This window comes from Mya arenaria, chromosome 3, assembly GCF_026914265.1.
Source record: "Mya arenaria isolate MELC-2E11 chromosome 3, ASM2691426v1".
Lineage (NCBI taxonomy): Eukaryota > Metazoa > Mollusca > Bivalvia > Myida > Myidae > Mya > Mya arenaria.
Window position 1 is genome coordinate 72,664,389 of NC_069124.1, and position 25,422 is coordinate 72,689,810.

General features: G+C 35.8%; 1 protein-coding gene across 2 annotated transcripts in view; it reads left to right on the plus strand.

Annotated features, from left to right (window-relative positions):
- The window catches only part of LOC128228154 (ras GTPase-activating-like protein IQGAP1), a 53,184-nt gene extending 35,714 nt beyond the window's left edge, over nt 1-17,470 (plus strand). For both annotated transcript variants that reach the window (XM_052939307.1, XM_052939308.1), the window contains 17 exons: nt 1,109-1,230; nt 3,527-3,846; nt 5,962-6,036; nt 6,333-6,482; nt 6,789-6,929; nt 7,253-7,337; nt 7,862-8,026; nt 8,180-8,247; nt 8,562-8,694; nt 9,067-9,169; nt 9,621-9,759; nt 10,319-10,406; nt 11,206-11,427; nt 11,942-12,108; nt 13,376-13,495; nt 13,742-13,850; nt 14,356-17,470. In XM_052939307.1, coding sequence (XP_052795267.1) covers nt 1,109-1,230; nt 3,527-3,846; nt 5,962-6,036; nt 6,333-6,482; nt 6,789-6,929; nt 7,253-7,337; nt 7,862-8,026; nt 8,180-8,247; nt 8,562-8,694; nt 9,067-9,169; nt 9,621-9,759; nt 10,319-10,406; nt 11,206-11,427; nt 11,942-12,108; nt 13,376-13,495; nt 13,742-13,850; nt 14,356-14,475 — 2,327 coding nt within the window. In that variant the 3' untranslated portion in view covers nt 14,476-17,470. The remainder of the gene's footprint in view (nt 1-1,108; nt 1,231-3,526; nt 3,847-5,961; nt 6,037-6,332; nt 6,483-6,788; nt 6,930-7,252; nt 7,338-7,861; nt 8,027-8,179; nt 8,248-8,561; nt 8,695-9,066; nt 9,170-9,620; nt 9,760-10,318; nt 10,407-11,205; nt 11,428-11,941; nt 12,109-13,375; nt 13,496-13,741; nt 13,851-14,355) is intronic.
- The last annotated feature ends 7,952 nt before the right edge of the window (nt 17,471-25,422 follow it).

Below are 25,422 nucleotides of genomic sequence, written 5' to 3' on the forward strand. Positions count from 1 at the left end.
GAGTGCGGAATCTTGAAATGACCTGTTTGTGATTGATCGATGATGAGGCAGTGAATGACCAGAGCTTCATTGGGGACATGTTGCTGATAGCTTGCAAAGTGGTTTCCAATCTTGTGTGATTTTTTTCCATTGGGTTTGCAATATCTCGATGTATGTAAGAAGACCCTAATATGCATTACAGCATCATTTTGTTACAAGTATTGACATCAATGATTTTTAATGGTATTATGTTAATCCACTCCACTATGATCCGTAAAGGCAAGAAAACAAGAGAATAAGCACCAGACAATTCAATAGAACGGTTCTGCTGTTAACATCTTGACAACTTGCTGAGAAATCATTGATTCTAAAAAGCATCTGACTGGTCGGTGACAACTTGTCAATTATCAAAAGATAATGCATTTAAGAGCTATTTATATGCATTATCTTTTGATAATCAACAAGTAGTCACCGACCAGTTCTGATTCGGTTGCAACTAATCTCAGATCTACTGATGCAGTGTTCTCAATAAGAACCGGCTGCCGGCAAAAATGGACGGTTCAAATGGCAATAGGGCCGGTTCAAATTTTGAAAACTAAATGAATTTTCAGTAGAATAAGTAGAAGCTGGTCGGTTACTTTACTATTTGAGATGGTTCAACCAGAACTTATTGAAAACCGTGTGATGAGTCACCAATTATTGGTCTCCAAGCCGGTTCCAAGCCTATTTCAGTATCTGCGGTGAACAGTAACCTATTTCAGTATCTGCGGTGAACAGTAACTGTTAGGTTGCCAATCAATGACTGACAAGTCACAAAACCTAGCGATGAATGATTGTAATCATACCCTAATTCCAAATATGGATAGAAGTTGTTTGACCTGTTTTGGCGATCAACTGTCTCAAATGAAAACATCCTATTCTCAATATCTATGTGACTAGTGCTCTTAATTGAGCTATGATCAATTTTATGTTGCTATTGTTATCTACGCTTTGTTGCTATGGTATTTTCCAAGTTTTTTATATTTGGCAACCAGATCTGTGTTATAATCTATTCATTATTGCTATGATAACTAGCTGTTTGTTGTTATGGCTACCAAACATGTATTGCCATGGTAACGTATTATTTCAGAGCTTCAGCGTGTGAAGCAACAGGTGATCAAGGAGATCAAGTCCAACAAGCAGCTGGAGCAGGACTTGGACACCATGGACATCAAGATTGGTCTCCTCATCAAGAACAGGATCACCCTCCAGGTAAATTACACCATATAATAGAGAAACAGCACATTTCGAAGAGTTTCTATGTAGATAGCTTGTTATTGTATACTTTAACTTTAAAAGCACTCTTTTGGGTAGTTTTTCATAATAACATACGTTTAAGTTATTGTACATTTCAACTTTAAAAGTGCTTATTTTGAATAATTGGCTGCCAGGTTCGTGTCCTAGTTCTCAGAACACATTTCCCCTTCGAAGAAGAGGGCTATATTGCTTTGCACAGGCATGTCGGCGGTCGGTCGGTCCGTCCGTCCGTCAGTAGACCAAAGCTTGTCCGAGTGATAACTCAACAATTCCTGGACGTATGGTAATCAAACTTCACATGAAGGTTGGGCCTGACCAGTAGATGACCCCTATTGATTTTGGGTCATCGGGTCAAAGGTCAAGGTCACAGTGACCTTTAATGGTAAAATAATTTTAAAGCTTGTCCGAGTGATAACTCAACAATGCCTGCACCCATGGCCCTCAAACTTGACATGGAGTTTTGGCCTGACCAGTAGATGACCCCTATTGTTTTTGGGGGTCATCAGGCCAAAGGTCAAGGTCACAGTGACCTTGAATGGTAAAAGGTTGTCCGAGTGATAACGTGACAATGCCTGCACCCATGGCCCTCAAACTTGACTTGGAGATTGGGCCTGACCAGTAGCTGACCCCTATTGTTTTTTGGGCTCAATGGGTCAAAGGTCAAGGTCACAGTGACCTTGAATGGTAAAAGGTTGTTCGAGTGATAACTCAACAATGCCTGCACCCATGGCCCTTAAACTTGACTTGGAGGTTGGGCCTGACCAGTAGATGACCCCTATTGTTTTTGGGGGTCATTGGGCAAAAGGTCAAGGTCACAGTGACCTTTAATGGTAAAAGGTTGTCCAATTGATAACTCAACAATGCCTGCACCCATGGCCCTCAAACTTGACTTGGAGAATTGGCCTGACCAGGAGATGACCCCTATGGTTTTTGGGGGTCATCTGGCCAAAGGTCAAGGTCACAGTGACCTGGAATGGTAAAAGGTTGTCCGAGTGATAATTCGACAATGCCTGCACCCATGGCCCTCAAACTTGACTTGGAGGTTGGGCCTGGCCAGAAGATGGTCCCGATTGATTTAAGGGGTCATTGGGCCAAAGGTCAAGGTCACAGTGACCTGGAATGGTAAAAGGTTATCCGAGTGATAACTTGACAATGGCTGCACCCATGGCCCTCAAACTTGATTTGGAGGTTGAGCCTGGCCAGAAGATTGTCCCTATTAATTTTAGGGGTCATTGGGACAAAGGTCAAGGTCACAGTGACCTTGAATGATAAAAGGTTGTCCAAGTGATAACTCAACAATGCCTGCACCCATGGCCCTCAAACTTGACATGGAGGTTGGGCCTGACCAGTAGATGACCCCTATTGATTTTAGGGGTCAAAGGTCAAGGTCACAGTGACCTTGAAAGCAAACTCGACAATTCTTGGACCTATGGTCATCGAACTTGACATGAAGGTTGGGCCTGCCCAGTAGATGACCCCTATTGACTTTGGGGGTCATCAGGCCAAGGTCAATGTCACAGTAACCTTTAACGCAAAAAAGTTAACAAATCTTCCCCCACTGATATCTCAACAATGCCTGAACCTATGATCATTAAAGTTGACATGGATGTTAAGCCTGACCAGTAGATCACCCTTATTGATTTTAGGATTCATAGAGCCAAAGGTCAAGGTCACAGTGATCTTGAATGGTAAAAGGTTGTCCGAATGATAACTCAACAATGCCTGAAACCATGGCCTTCAAACTTGACTTGGAGTTGCATCTGACTTGTAGATGACCCCTTATGATTTAAGGGGTCATCGGGTCAAAGGTCAAGGTCACAGTGACCTTGATCGAAAAAAACTTGTCTTGTGATAACTTGACAATGCCTGCACCCATGGCCCTCAAACTTGACATTTAGGTTTCTGGTGACCAGCTGATGACTCTGGATTTTGAGTTCATAGAGTCAAAGGTCATGACGGTCATAACACACTTTATCCTCACACTTTAATGGTCATAATCTTAAAACAGCAACATATCAGCTGTCATTTCGGTCCATGCATATTTCATTCAATTGTCCATATTATCCTGACAACATGGCGCTCAGGGGGGGCATAATGTTTGACAAACATCTCTTGTTTGTTATGTATTACACTTGCTCTATAATGATAGTAATAATAGTTGTTATTTTTTTATCCACTATTTTTTATATATTTTCTATTCGTTTGAGCATATTTCAAGTAAGATGTGAACCTTTACTGGTAATGTTTTCAGGATGTGGTGATGTTGAACAAGAAGCTAGCAAAGCAGCGTGAGGCTGCCCAGGGCGGTAACCGTCGCAGTGCTGGGCTTCCAAAAGGGCTTAAGGTCATGACGAAGGAGAGCCATGACCGCATGGAACATTACGCAAACCTTTTTTACCTGTTACAAACTAACCCCACCTATCTTGCCAAACTCATATTTGAAATGCCCCAAGATCGGACTACCAAGTTCATGGAATCAGTGATTTATTCGTTGTTTAACTATGGAAGCAATTTGAGGGAGGAGTATTTACTTGCCAAGCTCTTCAAAACAGCTCTGGAGGAGGAAATCATGTAAGTGGATGTACTCATTCTGTTGTCTATTACATCAAGGAATCGGCGTTTACCTAAATGTTAAATTCTGATGCAGGGTCACCCTATTTAATAAAAGTATAATTAGTAAAGAAAGTTGTTTGATGGCTGATTACTGATATATGTAAATTAAATTACCAAAATGATCATTTAAACTGTTATCAGACATGATGTTAAAATGACCAACTTAGCAATCCTTGAAGGCCAAAAAAAAAATTGTTATGTTCTGTAATATTATTACACTCTCTGTTCTGCACACGGTTCCCTTTCAAATGATACAGAAAAATGTTGGGTTGCCAAGCATATAAAATCCACATTTTTGTGTATTAATACATTTATTAAGTAATTATGATGCTCATGTCTAGAGTTGTTTTTTATCAACATTTGGATGATTGTTCTGCATACACATGAAATAATATTGAGTAATTGTTGTACTTCTTCAATAATACAGAAGTCACTTTTATATGAAGTTTTTTTTTTTGGTCATTTAAGCTATTGTATTATAGCAAATGCCACATTTTAGCCTTAATTAATATGCCATCTTGTATATTTACACTTCTCGCAGTAAGTATGAACATTTCTCTTTTACTTAATAAATAAATGCAAGCTTTGAATGCAATAATGAATGCTTTAGTTTGAATGCAGTTTATTCTTTGCAATATTTTATGGGGTATAACGTTTTTATATTTGCCTACTACAGGAGAATGTAAGTTAGCATTGACTTTAGTCATCAAATAGATATGGAACACAATGCATTTATATTCTTATTTTGCCACCTTGTTTTGATAGAAACTGGTTCCATGGTTTTGTGAATGATCCAAAGTTTTATGTACATGGATAAAAGATATATGAAGTAATATAAATTCCCATAAATGAAGGGAGTTTGCAAAAATGAAAAGCCTTTACTTGAAGGCAGGATTTCTCATCATATTACTAGAAGTATTTTTAGTTAAAAAAGCCCTGTCTGCTGCTACTGAAAAAAGATGTATCAGGAAAGAGTAAAAAAACTTGTTGCTTTAAAGCAAAAATACTCTGTCTCAATTTTTGTCTTGCATTACCTTATTCATGTTCTGTTTTGATGTTATGTTTCAATTAGGAGAATGTAAGTATGTACCCATCCTCCCAGTCATATAATCAGTATTTCACCATCCTGGTTTGAACAGACTTGTACAAGAATGCTTCTTTTTTTAACTGAATATCCTCCTTGTGTGAATCAGCCATGACTCACTCGTGACTGGTAATATGCTCGTGACTGGTCATATGTTTTTAAATTTCTTATGTTTTAAGCACATGAGAATTCTTGTATAAGACTGAACCCCAATTTACCCAATGAATGTTACCAGAATAGTGACTAGATAGGAAACAGGCATGGATTGATTCATATGAAACAGTAAACTAAGGGTGAATTCCAAAATAATGTTACCAAATGAATTCTGTTGTACCTCGTTAAGAATTTTTCAAACATGTATATTTACTTTTTTCTTCTTTTTTTAAATACTTTTTTTTATTTATAACATTTAAAGCTGTAAATATAAATAGGGAGTAAAACAATTATTTACAAATTATTTATCCCTTTAATTGAATAACGCCAGCTGCATGCTAGACTGTGTTTTATTGGTAGAAATACTAGACCATCAAATCTCATGGGCACCACTTTTAGTTGGAATTTTCCATGATTTTATATTTCAAAATTCAAGGTAATTAAATTTATTTGTAATTAGTTATTATTACGGTATATGGTGGACAGATATCATATATTATATTATTATAATGTTTTATACAGAGTGCGCAATAAAAATATTGTGATAGCCACGATGTTGTCATTGTGCAAACACTTGGCCTTACTGAAAACGTTCAAGACATTGAACACAAACTTGGTACCGGTACACATGTTACTTGGGACAATATGCAATGGTAGAGCAAGGTCCATAACTCTGGCTTGAATAATCATCAAATTATGCCCCTTTCTTAGTGAAAAACAACAACTGGGCGAGCATTGGTGTTCATTTTGTGATTGCTCTCGTTAATAAATGGCCTTGCAGGATATTTTTGTCCAGTATTTCATATTGTAGTAAAATTTGTCTTTGTGTGTTTCAGTTCTAAGGTGGAGAAGATTACAGACATTGTCACAGGCAACCCTCTAGTCATTAAAATGATCGTAGGATTTAACAGGTAGAAAATGAAAGTATTGAAGTTGCTACATTAGATTAGAATAGAATTGAAAATAAGGCATGTCTGTTATGCGACATTTTTAAAACTAAGAACTTCATATGAACATGAATAGCTAACTCTGCAATGAGTATCCATCATAGCCTATCTGGTTTGTGATCAAGAAATACAATTCAGGTAGATCAGTGAAAAATGCAGAGTAAGAAATTTACCTTGAAGTTCTTTTTGTAACCAAAAAAAAATCCTCAGAAACCTCCCGTATCAATTCTACAGCAAAATAATGTGGAGTTCACTTGCAGGAACCAGCGTGGTCAAAATGCCCTGAAGGAGATGTTACAGCCGCTGGTGCTGGAGGTGATCGGGGATAAGAATGTGAAGATCAACACCAACCCCATCGAGGTCTACAAAGTTTGGATCAACCAGATGGAGTCAGAGACTGGCAAGACCAGGTAAGACTGGCTGATGGATGAGTGCCATTTCTAATGTTGAACTCTTGCCTAGTGCACTTCAACCAAGAGTAAAAGTTGTGTTCCGACTCGGGAAAGTATAGAGTAAACAAAATTGTTTGTCAGACAAGCAATAATTACCTGAGGTATTTAGATTATGATAAGTGGTATTTTGGTCCTGTCATTGATCTTGAAAAGGAGATTTTTTATCTGTAATTCAACCACATTTTCTTCAGCACTGTTAACTTAATACAGATGGTGCCAAAGTTTTGAACTGAAGATTAGTTTGATCAATGCCTGTCCTTCCAGTGAGTTGCCGTACGATGTAAGCCTAGAGGAGGCCCTGAAGCACAGCGAGGTCCAGCAGAAGCTCCGGGAATCTACGGACCAGCTGCAGGCACTAACTGATAAATTCCTCAACGCCATTCTACAGTCACTTGATAAAATACCGTATGAGTTCTACATTTTATATACAGTGTGTTAATGCCTTGGGCAGTCTACCATCAGTGTGATTGAATTCTTATAACTGGTTTAGGATTTAATGAATGTGTATTGAAGCTGAACTCAGTTTTCATTTAAGATATTCATCCTTTCAAAAGAAAATAAATGGAGGAAGAGTATTTTTGGCTGAAATGTTGGCCTTCATTATGGGTGATTTCTCAGTCTGCTGATGCTAAACATAAGCATTTTTCTTCTGGTCTTCAATCCATAACAGAACATGGGTTCCTGACTCAAGGACTTGAATATAACACAACTGTCTTACATATTTGCAGGTATGGTATGCGATACATGGCGAAGGTTCTGAAGGCTGCCCTGGAGAGAAAGTTCCCGGACACCGAACAGAAAGATGTGCTCAAGGTGGGAACCATTACATTGGGGTTTAGTTCATATTCATAGTACTTTGTTTGTCTTTATGTTATTAAAGCTGCACTGTCACAGATTCTCAATAACTTTTTTATTTTTTGTCTCTTGGAAATGAGCAAATTTTTGCGTTAATATCTGCAAACCAGTTATAAAAAGACTGCTGACAAAAGATCAGATCGCAGATTGTCATATTTCCGTTCAAAAATTAATGTTTTATGGCTAAAAAAATGCATTAAACATCAATTTTTCGAATTTAAATATATAAATCAGCGATCTAATTTTTTTGTCATTACTCTAATATGACTGTTTTACATGCATTTTCGCATAAATTGGCACGTTCCAAGACAAAAAATAAAATAAAAAAAGTTGTCAAAACTTTCAATCTGTGAGAGTGTAGCTTTAAGGGACAAGAAATCACCTCAATAATATGTGTTCATCTTTATGCCACACCCTCCTACTAAGAACAAAAAAATAATTAACTATAAGAATGTAGTCAATGAAGTTCAATGTTCCTGTAGATTGTGGGTAACCTGCTGTACTACCGGTACATCAACCCGGCCATTGTCTCCCCTGATGCGTTTGACATCATCAACCTGACTGCTGACAAGGCCCTCACCATGGACCAGCGCAGAAACCTCGGCTCCGTTGCCAAAGTGCTGCAGTTTGCCGCTGCTAACAAAGGAGTATGTTTGCTATTGTTTGCTGTTTTATTTCTGACATTAGATATATTTTTGAACGATATCTCTTAGTATTAACCATATCTTTGCCTTTGATGATTCCAATAGGATACAATTTTCCTAACAAAAATGTGTTTACTTTTAAATTCTTCATTCCAGTTTGGTGGTGACTCATCCTACCTTTCTCACATGAATGCCTATATAAAGGAAACACATGAAAAGTTCAAGTGAGTACTTGACTCGAAGAACAAATTGCACGCCTCTTCATCAATTGAGGAAACTGTACAATCATTGGCTTTGATGTAAAATGAATCCTGAAGTGGGAAAGGTTTTTCTTGAAAACACTTGTTAATGAGCCAGGCACCATTTTACACATTGTTGATCCAATTATTGTGTAGGATTTTCCAGTTTTATAGAAATACTCTATAGTCTGTGAAAATCAGATAAATGGGGTCACAATTATTTTTATTTAGATTAAATAGAATTAAATGGATGACGCGATTTTTCCTTTTAATACTGTATCTTTTATTTATGCCGACAGGAAGTACTGTCTGGCAGCCTGTGACGTTGAGGAACCGGAGGTAAAGTTCAACATTGACCAGTACACGGACGTGACTATGATCACCAAGCCTACCATCTTCATCTCGATACAGGAGATAGTTGACACACACCAGGTAATGGCCTGTTTCCACGACATTTTGATTTGCAGCAGATATTGATTAATGTACATGACACCAAGCTGCCCTGACAACAAAATACAGAAGCATCTAACCAGTGAAAAGCATTAAAAACTTTGATGTTCCTCCACCAAAAAATAAGATGTTTCAATCATTTGCGATTCGGTAACATTTTGATTGTCTAAAGCATTGTCTAGCTTCTCCATTATAGTAAGATGGTTAGTCAGAGACAAAATTGGGTATAAAGATAAAAACAGCATAGTGACTGGTCTCAAACATAATTTGTGTAATTGTAGAACAGAACCATTTGATTCAACCTTCTGTGATATATGTAGACTCCTGCTAATAGCTCTATGGTTCTTGTTTTAGTTGCTGCTTGACCACCAGGATATTATTGCCCCAGACAGCAATGACCCGATACATGAGCTGCTAGAAGACCTTGGGGATGTACCCACAGGACATGAACTCCTTGGTAAGGATTAGGTATACCGGAAACATGGTCAAGGAGTATAAAAGCACCTCATGCAAAAAATATTTTGACATGCAAATAACAGCAATTATGCATGTATGTGCCTCCTACTTTAAAAGTAAGAGCATAAAATATTATTAGACTTCCATCTTCTGCATTCTGCAAGATTGTAATCATTATTTTGTTGAATTAGACTTGAAACTTGTGATAGAAAGTTGATATCTAAGAATGTCTAGATTGACTTTTGTGGCAGGCTATGAATCTCTGAATTAATAATCAGTTCTTACTTGTCCTTGTTGTTCATTCTTTTCAAGAATAACTAGAGCATTTGCAGTAAATATTAAAACGTCCTGAGTAAAAATAATTAAAACTGTATGTTGCCTGGATACCAAACCTTTTTGGCATAGTGGTCTTTGGTAATATTTATTATGATTTACTGCCTATTTTGTCACAGGAGTGGAGGCGACGGAGAACGAGAGCCTTGAGGAGCAGATCCACGCCCAGCTGGCCAAGACCGAGATCACCCTTACCCTCACAAACAAGTTTGAGGTGCCCGACGATGACCAGACCGATATAAAGACTCTCCTTATCAGGTACGCCCATGGGACGAGTTTCAATGAATTTACTTCACCTATAAGCTATTTGCATGTAGATTTATTAACAATGTATGAGAATGACCATTTTGGTTCTTTTAAACATATCTGAACCCGGTACAGCTGTAACCCAAGTAACTTTTCCATTTCTATCATTCATCCACATATGCTATTGCTTTTTTTGGCATATCAAGTATTGTTCAAATGTTGAAAATAAGCGAGTAATGAATACATCTTTTGTAAATTGTAATATTGATTGGACATAGAATGTATCATTTATTAGTTGTAATATTCATTGGGTATAGATAACTTAAATTATTAGTTGTAATATTCATTGGTTATATTTCACATTCACCTAGAATGTGCATGCATTTTTCTTGGCACCCAAAAAAACATTTTAGGGGCATTCTAAAACATTTTCTGTTGTAAAATGCTGTTTCACATAATAATTTCAATTTGTTTACTTGTTAAAGTAAATACTTGATACGACACAGTGTTGATCCCTGTAGTTATGGTGTGCATTTAAAGTCCTTTTAATTGTTTGTTTATCTGTTTGCAGGACAAAGCGTATGGTGGTTGATGTGATAGCGTGTCAGAGTGGGGACACCCTGGCCCAGATTCTTGAAATACCCACTTCTGAGGATCAGGTGTGGGCAGCTATTTAACATACTTATACTTGTGGGATTTATAACTTATCAACAATCATATGATGAAATAGCATTTCATCAAGAATTTCAGTTCAATCTATTTTGAGCATCACAAAATCTAATTATTGGTTTAACTTGCAAAGTCAAATAAACATTGCCTAATACAATTCATGCATTGATAAGATGGCTGCATTATATGGAATATTGTGTGTCACTGATGTTCAGAGATGGATGTAAATAGTTATCTGTAATATCACTGTTTCTATGTTTAATTATAATCTGAAATTAATCTGAGAGGACATCATCTGCAACTATCAATAGTAATATTGCCTTAATCGAATATTGAAACTAGATCATCAACAGTCATCTATGAAACTTTTCAGTACCAATGTGTATAGTCCCTGTTATATACTTTGATTTTAAATAACATTTATTTATAATGAAGGTGACATGAATGAAAATAATTTTAAAGACAAGTCAGAAAATACTTAAGATATATTTATAATAATATAATGGATTCAAAAGGCAGTGGTTATACAGGCTTGAACATATTCATTAGCAATCGATCATCGATCGTTTATGGATTTCTGATGATGGTTGGTAAAATTTTGTTAACGGGTAGATTCCCAACACTTATACCTGCAGAGGAACAGATTGAACATACATCACAACTTCCTATTTTGAGGACTGTGTGTTCACATGTGATATCTTAAATCATAATGTGTTTCTAATGTTAATTAATTGTTAATTACTGTTGATTAAATAACACCTTGAATTAACTCCAATTGTTGTAATTCAGGAAGAGCTACACAGCGCTCTCGTAAAAAAGAGAGATTTAAGAGACCAGCGTGCAGCAAAGTCAGACGGGAACATTGTGCGCCAGCAATCCATGTCGGGCGACTGCAGGCTTCCATTGAAGTTGATGAAACAGAAGATCAAGAAAAGCTTGCAGAATCTGGAGCTTGCCAACATGGTGAGCCGGAAGGATGGCTACCAGGAGATTATTAACCTCATTGCTCAGGTATGGCCTCTTAATCTTGGTTTATGATACAACATATTCATTTAACTCAACAGCAGTGATTTTTTTGGAATTATTTAAACTGCCTGTGCCTTGCAAATTGAAAAAAGAATACAAAATTGGGCCAAAATAGTGAATATAATGGCAAATACACATGTTTTCACTCTTTATGTATACATTATGCTGTGAAAGAGTTAGTCTTGTCAAGATTTGTTTTTGAAGAAGAAATTCATTGCTTTTGTATTCTGACATAATATGCATTTATCAAATTGGGAAAATAATATACATTTTGGGGGAAATGGACATTTCTTCACAAGGGGAAACAGCCTTTGGAAGGCAGTAAATTGCATAAAAAAAATCAATGCACTGCGAGTGTAACTTGGAATTTTTTAACCCAAAGTTATTGAATTATTCAATGTGTTAAAAATAGAAGCTATTCAATGATCAAAAGAAATTTAAAAGGATTATCAATTTTCACTACATAGGACATTATAGCGTACTGTTATATAACTTTCAGGATATTAGAAATCAGCGACGGTACAGGAACAACCGGAAACAGGAGTTGAACAGACTGCGGTTGACCCTGAAGTCACTGACAGAGAAGCGCATGTTCTATGAATCTCAGGTGGATTACTATAACCAATATGTGAAGACCTGCACGGAGAACTTGCAACAGAAAGGAAGGTGGGTATTCCTGGCAAATTTCACAACAAAAGATTTTATGTTCTCAGTTTGTTAACAACTAAGTTTTACTTTATAAGAATCAAAATGTCTGGCGTATGACGGCCTCTAAAAAAACTTGTGTGCCCTATAAGAAAACATCCTGCCTGTCTGTCCTTCTGTTTGTCGGTTGATAACTTGAACATATTTATTGTCAGTTTATATTTATCACTTTGGAACTTAATGTGCAAAATCAACCAATGATTTAATATATCATGACAAATTGAGACTTGAAGCTTCCATATATATCCGATTGCAAACTTGTGTGTAATTCAAGAGCCTTTACTCTGTGACTGAGTGTTACCAAACTGCCTCCCTTTATATGAAAACTTATGTTTCAGCACTATAATTAGAATAGAAGTTAATGATATTTGAATCTTTCATTAAATGCATTTATAAATTTGCCTCCAGCACATTCAAGAACCATAACTCTGTTGTCCATTTTTCCCAAATTGACTCCCTTGTAGAATGTGTTATAAAAAAACTAATTATCTTTTCATTAGAATTTGAAAAAAGTATTGGTTGCAAAGGAGTTAGCGGTATACTTCATTGCTGTTGTTGGTGGGATTTCTTTCCCATTTGTATCCTTTGACAAACATTTTCTTTTTATTTGAATTTGGTGGTACTATTAATATCAAGAACCATATTTATGTTATTCATAGCACCCATTGTTACCTGACTTCCATATGTGTTATGTTTTCAGCTTTCTAAACTTTGTAAGGGCTAAATTAGGGCACTTTGTCACACATTTTTAGAAATGATCAATTCGCCTTGATGAAATGGTTAGTTCATTGTACATAAACAAGTTCTATATTTACAAATTTAAAGAAACAAAACAAATATAGAGAAAAAATGATGATGCAACATTTTGTTTTATTGCATTGCCCATATTTGCATAGTCACCACACATGACTATAAATTGTATATCAATAACCAAACTACAATATCTTCGTAAAATTGTCCCATATTTGCATGGTTGCCCCCTTGTCCCATATTTGCATGGTTGCCCCCATTTTGCTTTGAATATACCTTCGAATTATTCAATTATTCCGCCTGACAAACATGCTACCATTTTGTGCCCCTTGTCACATCATGTCTAGTTCTGGGTTTATAAAATGTAATGCATGATGATTCAAGCTTTGGCTGATTTGAAATGGTTGCTTAAATGTAGAACATATATAACACTGAGAGTTGACCCTTCCATGTTCAATCTCCTTTCTCCTGTTGGTAGGTCGCACAAGTCAAAGGCTGACAAGCATGCACGGAAAGCCCACGGTACAATCAAATACAGCGGGGGAAAGCTCAACGAGAAGGGAGTCATACTGGAGATTGAGGGGCTGAAACCTAATCAGTATGGAATTATTGACTTGTGTTCTGAATAAAATAAAGAGTTCTTAAAAGCGTTTGGAGTATATACCACTCCCAATTACATTAGCATTCATTGATATACAGTGAAATTAAGTAAATTTAAAATAAACTGTGTAGTATTTTTTACTTTCTCAGACTTCTTTAGCATTGATCTTTATATACATAAAAAATGTTTCATAATGTCGTTAAATGTAGAAAACCTCTTAACTTTCCCTCTTTTCTATTTAAGGTTCAAGAATGCTCAGTTTGAGATAAAAGCCACAGCTGACCCAGGGTTATTCGAGGTTGGGGCCAAGTTTATGGGTGTTGAAGTGCAAAAAGTAGAAGTCAACTTCCAGGTAAAACTCAAGTTTGTGCATGTAAAGTAAAGCATTGTACTACAATAAGTCATTATGAAATACTGCTTTTTAACCAGAATTGTTTCTCGTCAACTGTATTGGATTTTAGTTTAAATAAAAAAGTGGTGGGCATGTGCAATATATCCATTTAAAATAAGTTTCAAAAAATTTAGTCATTGGCAGTTGACATATGGATCTACAACCCCAAATCCTTACATTACTACTTGAGAAATTGAACCAAGCCCTGTTATGTAAATTTGAGGTTTTGAACAATTTTAGCATACATAACAGTGAGGGCTTCGCAGGCTTGTGCTATTTTCTACCACTGATATTTTGTTAGTAAAATTAAGCATATGGTTGAAAAATCCAATCATTGGCAAACTGCAACTAACTCGTGAGAGGATGGAACATTCCACATGAATGAATATATGTGACGGGAAAACTGGAACAATTGGCAAACTATTATTCTTCTGTTATCTGATTTTTTTCTTCTTACTACCCCTAGGACCTCCTGCAGCTGCAGTATGAAGGTGTTGCTGTGATGGAGATGTTTGGCAAGACCAAGATCAATGTCAACCTCCTGATCTTCCTTCTCAACAAGAAGTTCTATAGCAGCGGAAAGTAGTTCCTCTCCAACCACAGCATTGTAGTGCCATATGACATATAGTTTCTGCTTCGTCTAGTATGGACACTATTTTTAGCTCATCTTTTTGTCAGAGAAACATCCACATGTAGGTATTGTGATAGCCCTGGCATTGTATGTCATAGGCAGTGGCAGCCTGGTTTTTGAAAACCTTAACCTTGGCTTTAATTAGCTGGTGAAAAAGTGCATTTACAAGTATTTTGTTCAGAATAAGTACACTGCATTGAATAATAGCAGTTGATATTATTTATTACACAAAAAAGTGTTCAAGTCTAAAAAAAAATGTTTGTTTAGGGTAACATCCCCAACATAACTAGGTAGGGATTTAATTTTTTTTATTTTTCAAATATACTTTATCAAAATAAATTTCTTGCAAATAGCACTATTTCCTGCAAATGTCCCTCCTGATAAATTGTTATTGATATGGAGCTCTTTTCTGCCAAAATTAATGACAGTTTATGGTTAAACAAAATTGAGTTGATGGTGGGAAGCCATTTTTGGTTGTCTTTTTTGGAAAAAGATTACTAGGGTCTGAGGCTCTTAAAGGGTAGGGTGAGGTTACCCAAAGCAATATTTTTTTAGGCCTCAGCCTTTCAGGCAAGGTATAATATACATCCATATGGCAGTTACATGACTGATAATTTTATTCAAGATAGATGGCAACTATTTTAACAGTGGGCTTTATATTTAGAATGAGTTATTGTGTCAATCTGCTATATATTTTTAGCTTTTAAAAATGACATTTTTTTACAAATGGGACCATTATTTTCATTTATTAATACATGTACATATCTACTGTTGAACTTGTTTTTTATATATAAAACATGAAAGTGCATCAAATGGGCTTTAATGGTAATACTACTAAGTGTATTGTATGCATAAACTTGAGTTTAATGATAATACTTCTATTAAGCGGTATTTATTCCTGAAAATCTATTTGTAGGAGTCTTTAATATATTCACTGTACATTCAAAGGGTAAAAAGATTATTGGCACTGTTTGTCCATGTGATATTAGTTTACTATGGTATACATGCAGCTCTCTTGTTACATTTTTATTGAAATGATTGTTAACACATTTTAAAATACTAGTTTAACAATATTTTGTTACTTAGTGCTTTGAACATTTGACCTTTTAATCCTGAATCATGTTCCTGTAAATCACAAGAGATAGTAGACCAACTTTTTGACTATATATAACTATATATTCAAGTAAGCTTGACAAGCCTTATTTTTATGAGTTCCAGGTACATATTTAACATGCACTTTACAGCCTTTGTGTTTTTCTTGAAGCTCTCTTGTACTTAGTTGAGCACCTGTATTTTTGTTATTCAATATCAACGTCATGTTTTGGTGTTTAAAAATCATGAGTTTAGACTATATTTTAAAGAGAGTCAATGATTTACCCTGCCTTACATTGTGTATAATCACAGTACATATTTAGTAATGCGTTAGTTTGATGCAAATGACTATGTAAAAAAAGTGTGGATATAAGTAATGTTTTAATTGATTGTCTTCCGCTTTTAATTAATGCGTTGGAATTTTTATATGTTGTTTGGTCAATGCAAGGGCAAGAATCTGGACAGTTGAATGGCCTAGTTGTTATTGTTAACTTTTTTACAATGTTTAACCTTTTTAAGTGCTTTAAACTAATAGTTGTTGATACTGTTATTTGTTTTTTCATGCTGTTGATTTTTGAAACATTACATTACATTGCACTAATTATAAGGTGCTTGCTGCCAGTTGAAAAAGAGTTTCAACACAAAGTTCTCGAAAATTTGTGTTTCTTACTTAAAATGGGTATGCAATTAAAATGGAAAATATTCACAAGCATTATGTCAACCTTTGAATTAACTGTAATAAGTTGCGCTATATGAAGCGAAAACAGGTTGAACACATACCTTTTTCTTTCAATATCATTTTTATTTAAAATAAAAAATTAAAAAATAAAACATTGATTCTTTAGTATGCTTAGAATAATAAATGAACTTTTTAATAATTGTGCCCTGTTGATAATTCATGGGATTGCTCTATTGACCATTTTAATTATGTGCCATATGATGTATTTTTGAAGTTCAGCGCAAAAATGTATTAACATACCTACTTGTGTAAATTGCTTTTGCAAACATAGAACGTTTGTTAAATAAATATACTAGTATATTTCGGTTATGGCAAGGGGATTGCTCACATGCAAATTCAAAAAACAAATCTGTGTCTTTTGTAGCCATCGTCAACTACACCACACACTTTGTGTGAAGTAGCTTTTGGAGAATTCCTTGTTGATATTGTGATTTTCAAAATCAAAATTGTCCCAACAAGCAAAGCATGTTGATGATTTAATCAGAACTAGATGTACATCTGTCATCAACATTTTACCATTTTAGAGTGTTTTGCCATGATTATTGTCAACATATACACCATTTATTTCACACATTAATTAAAATATTTTTTCAGTAATTTATGTATTTCTTGTAGTATTTTCATGATTATTTAATAACATATTTAATAAACTGAGTTATTTTATAATTTATCATCAATCTCCTATTATAATTAAAATCTGAATGTTGTTGCTTATTTTGCCTTGATAGCTAGTCATTTTTCACCTTTTAACTCGCTAAGTTCATACATGTAGCTGATTTGTAATTGTGCGTCTCTGCTGTTGAAGATGTTAATGTACTTTCCCTTTCTTCTGTTCACAAGTTTCTTTTCTGTTTTTCCTCTGTCAATTAATTGTAAATTGAATATTTAACTGCACAATTATTACACAGTTAGATGATGCAAGTCTCATATTTATAAAATGTCCACTTGTTTATTGCGAACAAGTGTGCTTCCTGGTTTATCTTAGAAGATCTGACATACCTTGTATGCGTCATGGTTATCCGAAGCTGTGTTCAAGTTTTGATGCAATATTTATTACACGTATAGATGATTTGTACAATTTTGCAAGAAGAGATCTGTAAATAAATGCTTTATATTTCATATTTGCAGTTGTTTATTTACTGTATTAGGGTATATGATGGTGAATGGAGCTTGTCATTTCTGATTTCATGAAGCCATTCGTTTTGGTAGTGTTTGCAAGGGTATTGCTTTGTGATTACTGGAACCAATAACAAATCCTTCTCCCAGTTACTAATATGTGAAATATATGACCAAAAATACACTATGTATATAAGGTTATTGCAGTTAATGATGCAACTAACCTGAAGTACGCATAGCATCATCACTCTGGTGTACGAGAATGCTTGCAAAATAAGGATAGGTATTGTATAGCATTGGTCTCGGCTTTGGCGTCGTAGTGCAACAAATCTCACTACAGTCTTAACCTGAGAACATCATACTCCCTGCCTTAACTAAAACACATATTGAAACAAAAAGTATCTTTAAAAAAGATAGTCGGCCATGGTAAACCAGCGGGTTGACTAGTGTCTCCGAATGGTTTGAATGCTCGACATGTATTTTTATGCCCCCTTTTGAAAAAAGTGGGGTATATTGTTTTGCACATGTCGGTCGGTCGGTCGGTCGGTCGGTCTGTCTGTCGGTCGGTCGGAATACCAAATGGTTTCCGATCAATAACTTGAGAACGCTTTGACCGAGGGACCTCATACTTGGTATGTGTATTGGTCATCACCAGCAGATGAACCCTATTGATTTTGAGGTCAGTGGGTCAAAGGTCAAGGTCAGTGTGACCTTTACATGAAAAACGGTTTCCGATCAATAACTTGAGAACGCTTTGACCCAGGAACCTCATACTTGGTAGGTGTATTGGTCATGACCAGCAGATGAACCCTATTGATTTTGAGGTCAGTGGGTCAAAGGTCAAGGTCAGTGTGACCTTAACATGAAAAACGGTTTCCGATCAATAACTTGAGAACGCTTTGACCCAGGGACCTCATACTAGATAGGCTTATTGGTCATGACCAGCAGATGAACCCTATTGATTTTGAGGTCAGTGGGTCAAAGGTCAAGGTCAGTGTGACTGTAAGCTGAAAAAAGGTTTTCTGATTGTCCATATTTTATTTAAGTGTCCAAATCCTACTAACAATTTGGCTCCCAAGGGGGCATAAATGTTTCACTAACATCTCTTGTTTAGTTTAGCGTTGTTGGGTTATTCCCGAGTAACTGCAGCCTTTTGAAAGAAATATCATAACCATGCACAATATTACATAGTATTGCAATGTTTGACTTAGCACGTGTTAAGTTTCAAAACATTAATGTTCTCACCCCTTAAAGGGGAACAACAGGACATATGCTTTATTTTTAGATTAATACAAGGCGTCAATATATATGACACACAGGAACAGACTTCTTGAGGCTGAGCACAGATTTGAAATCTTGACCTCTTTTAGACAACTTATACATGTACATTCTCTTATTTACTCGTTTCTTTTGGTGCATCAATGGTACAGAGAATATGTATTTTTTTACCCACAAGACATGTGGTTTCCCTTGCCACTGAAATAGGGCTTTCTATCAATGAAAGAAATTCCGACATCACGATCATGATCATAAGTGTCCAATACTTGGCCTATGTACTTTTCTGAATCATACATAGCTGCCACATAATCATTTTTGCGGGCCACAATCGATATGTTCTGATGTTTATCGACGTTTTCATTTTGAACTTGAATTGCAGTAACCGCAGCTTCAGTAACTGGAGATTTTCTCGCTTTGTCTTCTCGCCATGAAATGCAGTATTGCCAAGTCAAACAATGTTCACAATAACAACTTTTTCCCCTTACTTCAACCATGGAATCTAGAGGTTTCTGCAACTGCATGCAGCTTCATTGTACCTTTTATTGGCCGCAAATCCTCACATTAGTTTGCGAGCTTGCTTGCCTTCTCTGTGATAGCTGTGTCGATATCTGATTTCTCAGTCGCCCATGTGAAGAAGTCAGATGTATCTTGAATCATGGCCGCTCCTGTCTTGATTGCACTATCTGCCATCCAATCGACTGTGCCACCCAGATTTCACGTGCTCCGCTTAAAATTAATTTCACACTGCTGAGTAACCGTATGATTGTGATTTGCCACATTATCAACTATTAAGTCATGTACTGGAATGAAGGGCTATCAGTCCAGCAATGACACATGCTTACATCTGGAACAATTTTTTTGACTTCCGCAACAAATTTGTCAAGGAATGTAACAACCGTATTTGCAATGTATAACAATGTGTCAGATACGTTTACTGATACTCTAGTGATTTAATTCGCAATTTTGTTGAAGCAAAACCACCGCTGGATGCAATGTTACACCTGTTTGGTTAAAATATGCAGACTGTATTTCTGAGCTGCGACATGAATGAATTTCGGCAAGGTCCATTTACAACATGATTTTCTGCAAGGTTCGTCTTCAAGTGCCTGATTTAAGAGTACTGGTTCTTCATCCGATCAACGTGACCCGAAAACTCACCTCTCTGCACATTAATCTGTTTCAGCAACTCGTGCTTTGTCATCGTTATGTCTTGCACTCGCATAACAGACTTTTTTCTGCCTCCATCTTCAATTTTGATTTTCCACTGTGAAAAAGTGATGTATTTATACACTTGCTCCAGGATATTCTCTGTATCAACATCTGATTTACGAACACTTCAGGGTTGACAGAAACACAACAACCTTGGTTCCTGAGAGTTCTGACAGTTAGCGCCATGCTCTGGTGTTTTGTACACAAGCAACTGCTCTTTGATATATATGCAGACTTTGGTCAAACGCAACAAAATGTTCCATTCAGGGTTTCCCTAACGGAGCGTAATGTGTTAAATTTGAATATAGTCCATTTGAACTCTTGACTTGCTTCTCTATCCCGTTACTTTTCACGATGTCGGCTTTGCCCGGCTTGGCTCGACTATCATCATCTCTTTCTTAGAACTCTTGTTTATTCCTCTCAAACTTTCGGGTAGTCTAACTACTACTTGTTTGCGTTTCAGACGCCCCTCTTAGGTATTTTGAGGCTGTGGTTTTGTTTTAACCAGTATAATTGTAGAGGACATGACAACATCGATATTTCCGCATTATCTGGCAGACTAGTAGCATGTGCAGGCCACCTATTGTTCACTTCCTCGCTTTTTTCTCATTTCACTAAGCTGATCAGCGACAATCTTTCCAAATACTAATTCTGTTCTCACTTCTTTCTGTACACATGCGAGTTGAGCATCTTTTATCAGACCTTCCGTTTTGCTTCTTGGTTTTTTGGGAGAGCTTTGGGGTCTCTAATTCATTCTTTGTCACCTTTTATACATTAATGTGCAATGTTCGAGACCATGATATTAAGCATTGTGTCATATATATGTTCAAAAATTGAATTGTAAACGATTAGTGATTCTTCGGTGGGTGATCTACACTAAATACTACGTGATAAATCAAGACTTAATGCAAACCTTTTAAGAGAAACAACTTAATTATTTGTATTATTGGTCCCAGACGTAGCGAACATTACATATGTCTGTTCATGTAAAAAACATGTTATAATTTTTTATGGTTTTTTGACAGACCATTATATTTTTGTACATAAACACCGACTTGATCGTAAATGAGTGTTATTGTACAGTTGATCTTAACTATGATTGCATATTAGGCGACGTTACAACGTCTTGAACATGTGTAACAGTGCCAGAATCGCGGAGATTACAGCAATACACCAAACTCGGGCGACAACGGTTTTTGACAGAGTTTTAGGCCTAAATTGCAATTTCCGTGAGTAAATGTCACAAAATTAAATAAACGTTTTTATAAGAACAAATATAGCATCAGATTCAACAGGCTTTCAACGTACATTTATACAAAGTTGGAGAAGTTATAAAGCGACAGTCTCGAGCATTACAAATCGTGTGTAATGTCATCATGTACCAACGTTGACAATGCCGCTGTACCAAATGAAATGGTGTTATTTTTCCATTTACAATCTTAAAATCTACGCTTGCCAACAAACTTCATGGTGTCAACATATGAAGTTACGAACATCATTGCCAGCCTTGACACAATTAAGGCAACCGGTTTTGGCAAAAATCCCAAAATACTTTTACTCGGTGGATAACATATCAGTGATAAATAACAGTTTGAGGCCTATTTCGACTCCTACTGTATCAAACATTTTTGAACAATATGTAGCCAATTGGGTAGGAATATTTCTTCATTCTTCATGTACACCAATTTGGACTTCGACAACATCATTTAGACAAACTTCTCTTCTTAAATGCTTATAACTTGTTGGTAAAAATCATTGTTCTTGGGGAAAATGCCTATGCATTTTAGATCTTATAAAAGGCATTTGATAGTGTTGGTTTCTAAATTGCGCCTTTTCTTTTCCAGACTCTAGCCTTATGTTTATATAATTTCAAAATTTTCTTGGAATCTACATTCATTACGATCAAAATTGGATTTACCAAATAAATTACGTTAGCAATAACCTAAAATCAAAAATTTAACTTTTCACTAAAATAATAATGATTATAGAGCTAAATAGATTGTCTCACCATCGATATCACGAAACAACTCTATTTCAACTCCTATACATGTATACCAACAATGTATTACTGTCGTGCTATATTGAGTCAATGCGATATAATGTAAGTCAAGCATTTTCAAATAAGAAATTTTGTGCTTAAATAATTCGTCGAAACCCTGTTAACTCCTTCCGAGTCGGACTTTTTCAGGAGTTTGAATAGCTGTCTTTTGAAAATCGGTGTAAATATGTTTTCACATGTGCTTGAAGGCACAATTACTTGATATTTGGACAACATTTTTGGCCAGTCGACGGCCACCTGATTCGAGCGATTTGGTCCCTAGGGTGATCTCTTGGACTGAGATTCATAAAAAAAAATGTGTTCTAGTACTCTGTGATACACATAATACACAAATAATCCACTTTTGGTCGTTTATTTTTACATATTAAATATTCTAAAATTTCATACAATCTATATCATTCAAGCTAGTGGGGGCACACGCGCGCCTTCTTAGTATGTGCCGCTTCTTAGTATGTGCGAGGATATATTGCTTTGTAAATGTGTGTTTGTCAATGTCCCATATGCTGATTATGAGGTCAGTAGTTCAAAGGGTAACGGTCTTGGCGACTTGACAAAAACATTGACAAAGATTAGTAGGTCAAAGGCCATATATTATCGCCAGGACCTTGAAGACAAAATCCTTGTCAATGTCCCATGTTGATTTTGAGGTCAGTAGTTCAAGGTGTAACCGGTCTTGGCGACCTTGAAAAAGGTAGTCAGATTGATAAGTACACGTAGATTATGCTAGATATAACGTTATTTAAACTTGAATGGGGGGGGGGGGGGGGGTTCACGGCATGTCTTGCAGGTGACCGCTATCGATTTTGAGGTTAGTACATCAAAGGTCCCCGTTGCGATGACATTATACACACACACTATGTCAAAGGTGCCTGGTTGATAAACAGTATGACTCGGCATAAAGTCTTCAAACCTGGTATGACAGTTAGACAAGACCTGTAGATTACCCCTATGGATTTTTAGATTAGTAGATCAAAGGCCACATTATCGCCAGGACCTTGAAGACAAAATCCTTGTCAATGTACTTGAGTAAGCTTGGCCCTAAGGACATCAAACTTAATGGAAACGCAAATGGATCAAGCTTTTGTTATTCGGTATGAATTATTTTAGAATATAAATTACTATTATCTATTCCGAGCTTGCCGGAGATGGCCGAGTACATGTACTGACGAATTTCAACAAACCATATTTTTCTTGTGGGTCAATCATATCCGTTTGCTTAAATAAGACAATTGGGGCGATACATTCGGAACTCCTCGGCCATTTTATCGAAAACAACGATAAAATGGCCGAGGAGCTCCGAATGGGGGCGATACTATTTCCCGGTCTCCTCCGGTCTCTGTTTTCCAAATTTTATAGTAGCTATCGGGCGTGATAAAAAGGTGTTAATGACCGCAGGGGGTAATAGGATTACAAAAGATTACAGTTGATTAAAACATTAGATATTTGATGAAAATTATGTCACCATTTATTTCATATTTCATATCAATAAAACATATAATAAATTAAGGCAAAGATTAAAACATAAAATATGCACATGTACTAAAATTAATGTCATGAATCCCAAACACATTGTGTGTTGTTTTTTTCATATCAAATTCAGTTATAAGTATACTATTGATAATAGTAATACAAAAAGAAACAATGCTTGACAACATGTAAATCAAATTTGTAAGTTAACTCAGTACTTCAGGAATTCTATTATTTTTCTTTTGTTTAACTATTGATTTTGTTGCAGCAGATGCACTTCCACGACCAGTTGCCTTATGTATTTCTGCCAACTGATCGTCTAATTTTAATTTTTATGCCGACGCATTTCATGTGGAATCTTTTCCTGCATGTGCTAGTTTCGCAAATAACTAAACTATCGACGAATTCTGGCATTTCACATAAACAGAATGTTTTTAATTTGAAAGTCATAGGGATCGCGACTTTTCATTTTCTTTATGAAACGGATTTTTTTTTGTTTTCTAGACAGATGTTCCCTCATTTCACTTACAACGAAATTGACATTTGTATTTACATAGCCATTCTTAAAACAAAAATCCACAGCTTAGCAGTTGCAAAAGACACCACAGGCATGTACATTTGGTTGTTATAGAAGTCGTGGAACTTTTATAAGCTGAGATTTGTTACATTTTATAAATTAGGAGCATCGTAGTTCCACCGATCATGACGACTTTAAATAAAGATTCTTGTATCTTGTAAGTTATATTTTTATTTGTAAAATAGCCTGCCGAATATTTCAGAAGTTTAATTATTATCATTTTATTTTGTCAAGGAACTCTTCATAACAGGTTTATGACAATACACAATAATGTCATACCATGAAATGTGTAAATGCGTTATACAACGCGTGTCAGAGATTAGCGAATGTCCCTCGTTAAGGGCATGATAAACGGATTAGCCAGTTTTATTACACACGCACGGCTACTGTTCGGTTCATACCCTAAAAATATTGTTGTTTATTATAAAGGCAATTTTATAGAATAAATGATTGTTATGCAACGGCTCTAATAATCTTGATTAAAAATAATACGATGATAACATGTAACCAAATTCAAAAATAAATAAAATAATCAGCATCAGATTTCTTAAACAGCTAGAGATTTATTGCAAACTTCAAGTTGACAAATAAAATATATTCGGCTAAAGTTGTGTAATAATGACGAAGGTATTCAAATGTATTCAATGTTAGCGAATAGCACAAAATTATAAATGAAAAATGGAGACATAATGTGTTGATTACTTAAGAATGGCGCAACTTCAAATAAACACTCTTCATCTAGTAGCTTTAATGTCTAAGCACACGCATACTTACTATAATAGGATGTTATAACATTGCAACTATTAGCTCCAGAAAATGTGTTTGTGTACTTTTCCTCCATTCATTGATTTACTTGTTTACATGAACATTGTATAATGGTTTACCCAATAAACATACAGTATCGTATCGATATGAGTCGGATATGCAAACATGGAATTTTTCAATTGTAATCATTAATGCTTAAAAATATAATGTCTGGAGGGGGGGGGGGGGGGGGGGGGGTAAACAAAAAAGGAAGAACAATAAACAAATTTGACATAACATAATTTAAAAGGTGCAATTCTAAGTTACTTCATACTCTAGCCGTCCTCAATCTTTTATGCAAAAAAACATGAGCATTTGTACTGCCATCGCATCTTTCTCTACACCTTAAACACGAATTGCATAAATAGTGTAGACCTATAACAAATTGCATAAATTAAGACATAATGTTTATATATTTTTATACCATTTTGTTACATATAAAAACAAATAAGATTGTCAAAATCTTGTTATAAACATCAGCAACACAATCCGTTGCCTGGGGCAATAAGTTATGAACCGGGAATTATGAGACCGGATGAGACCGGATTTTACGAGGAGAGA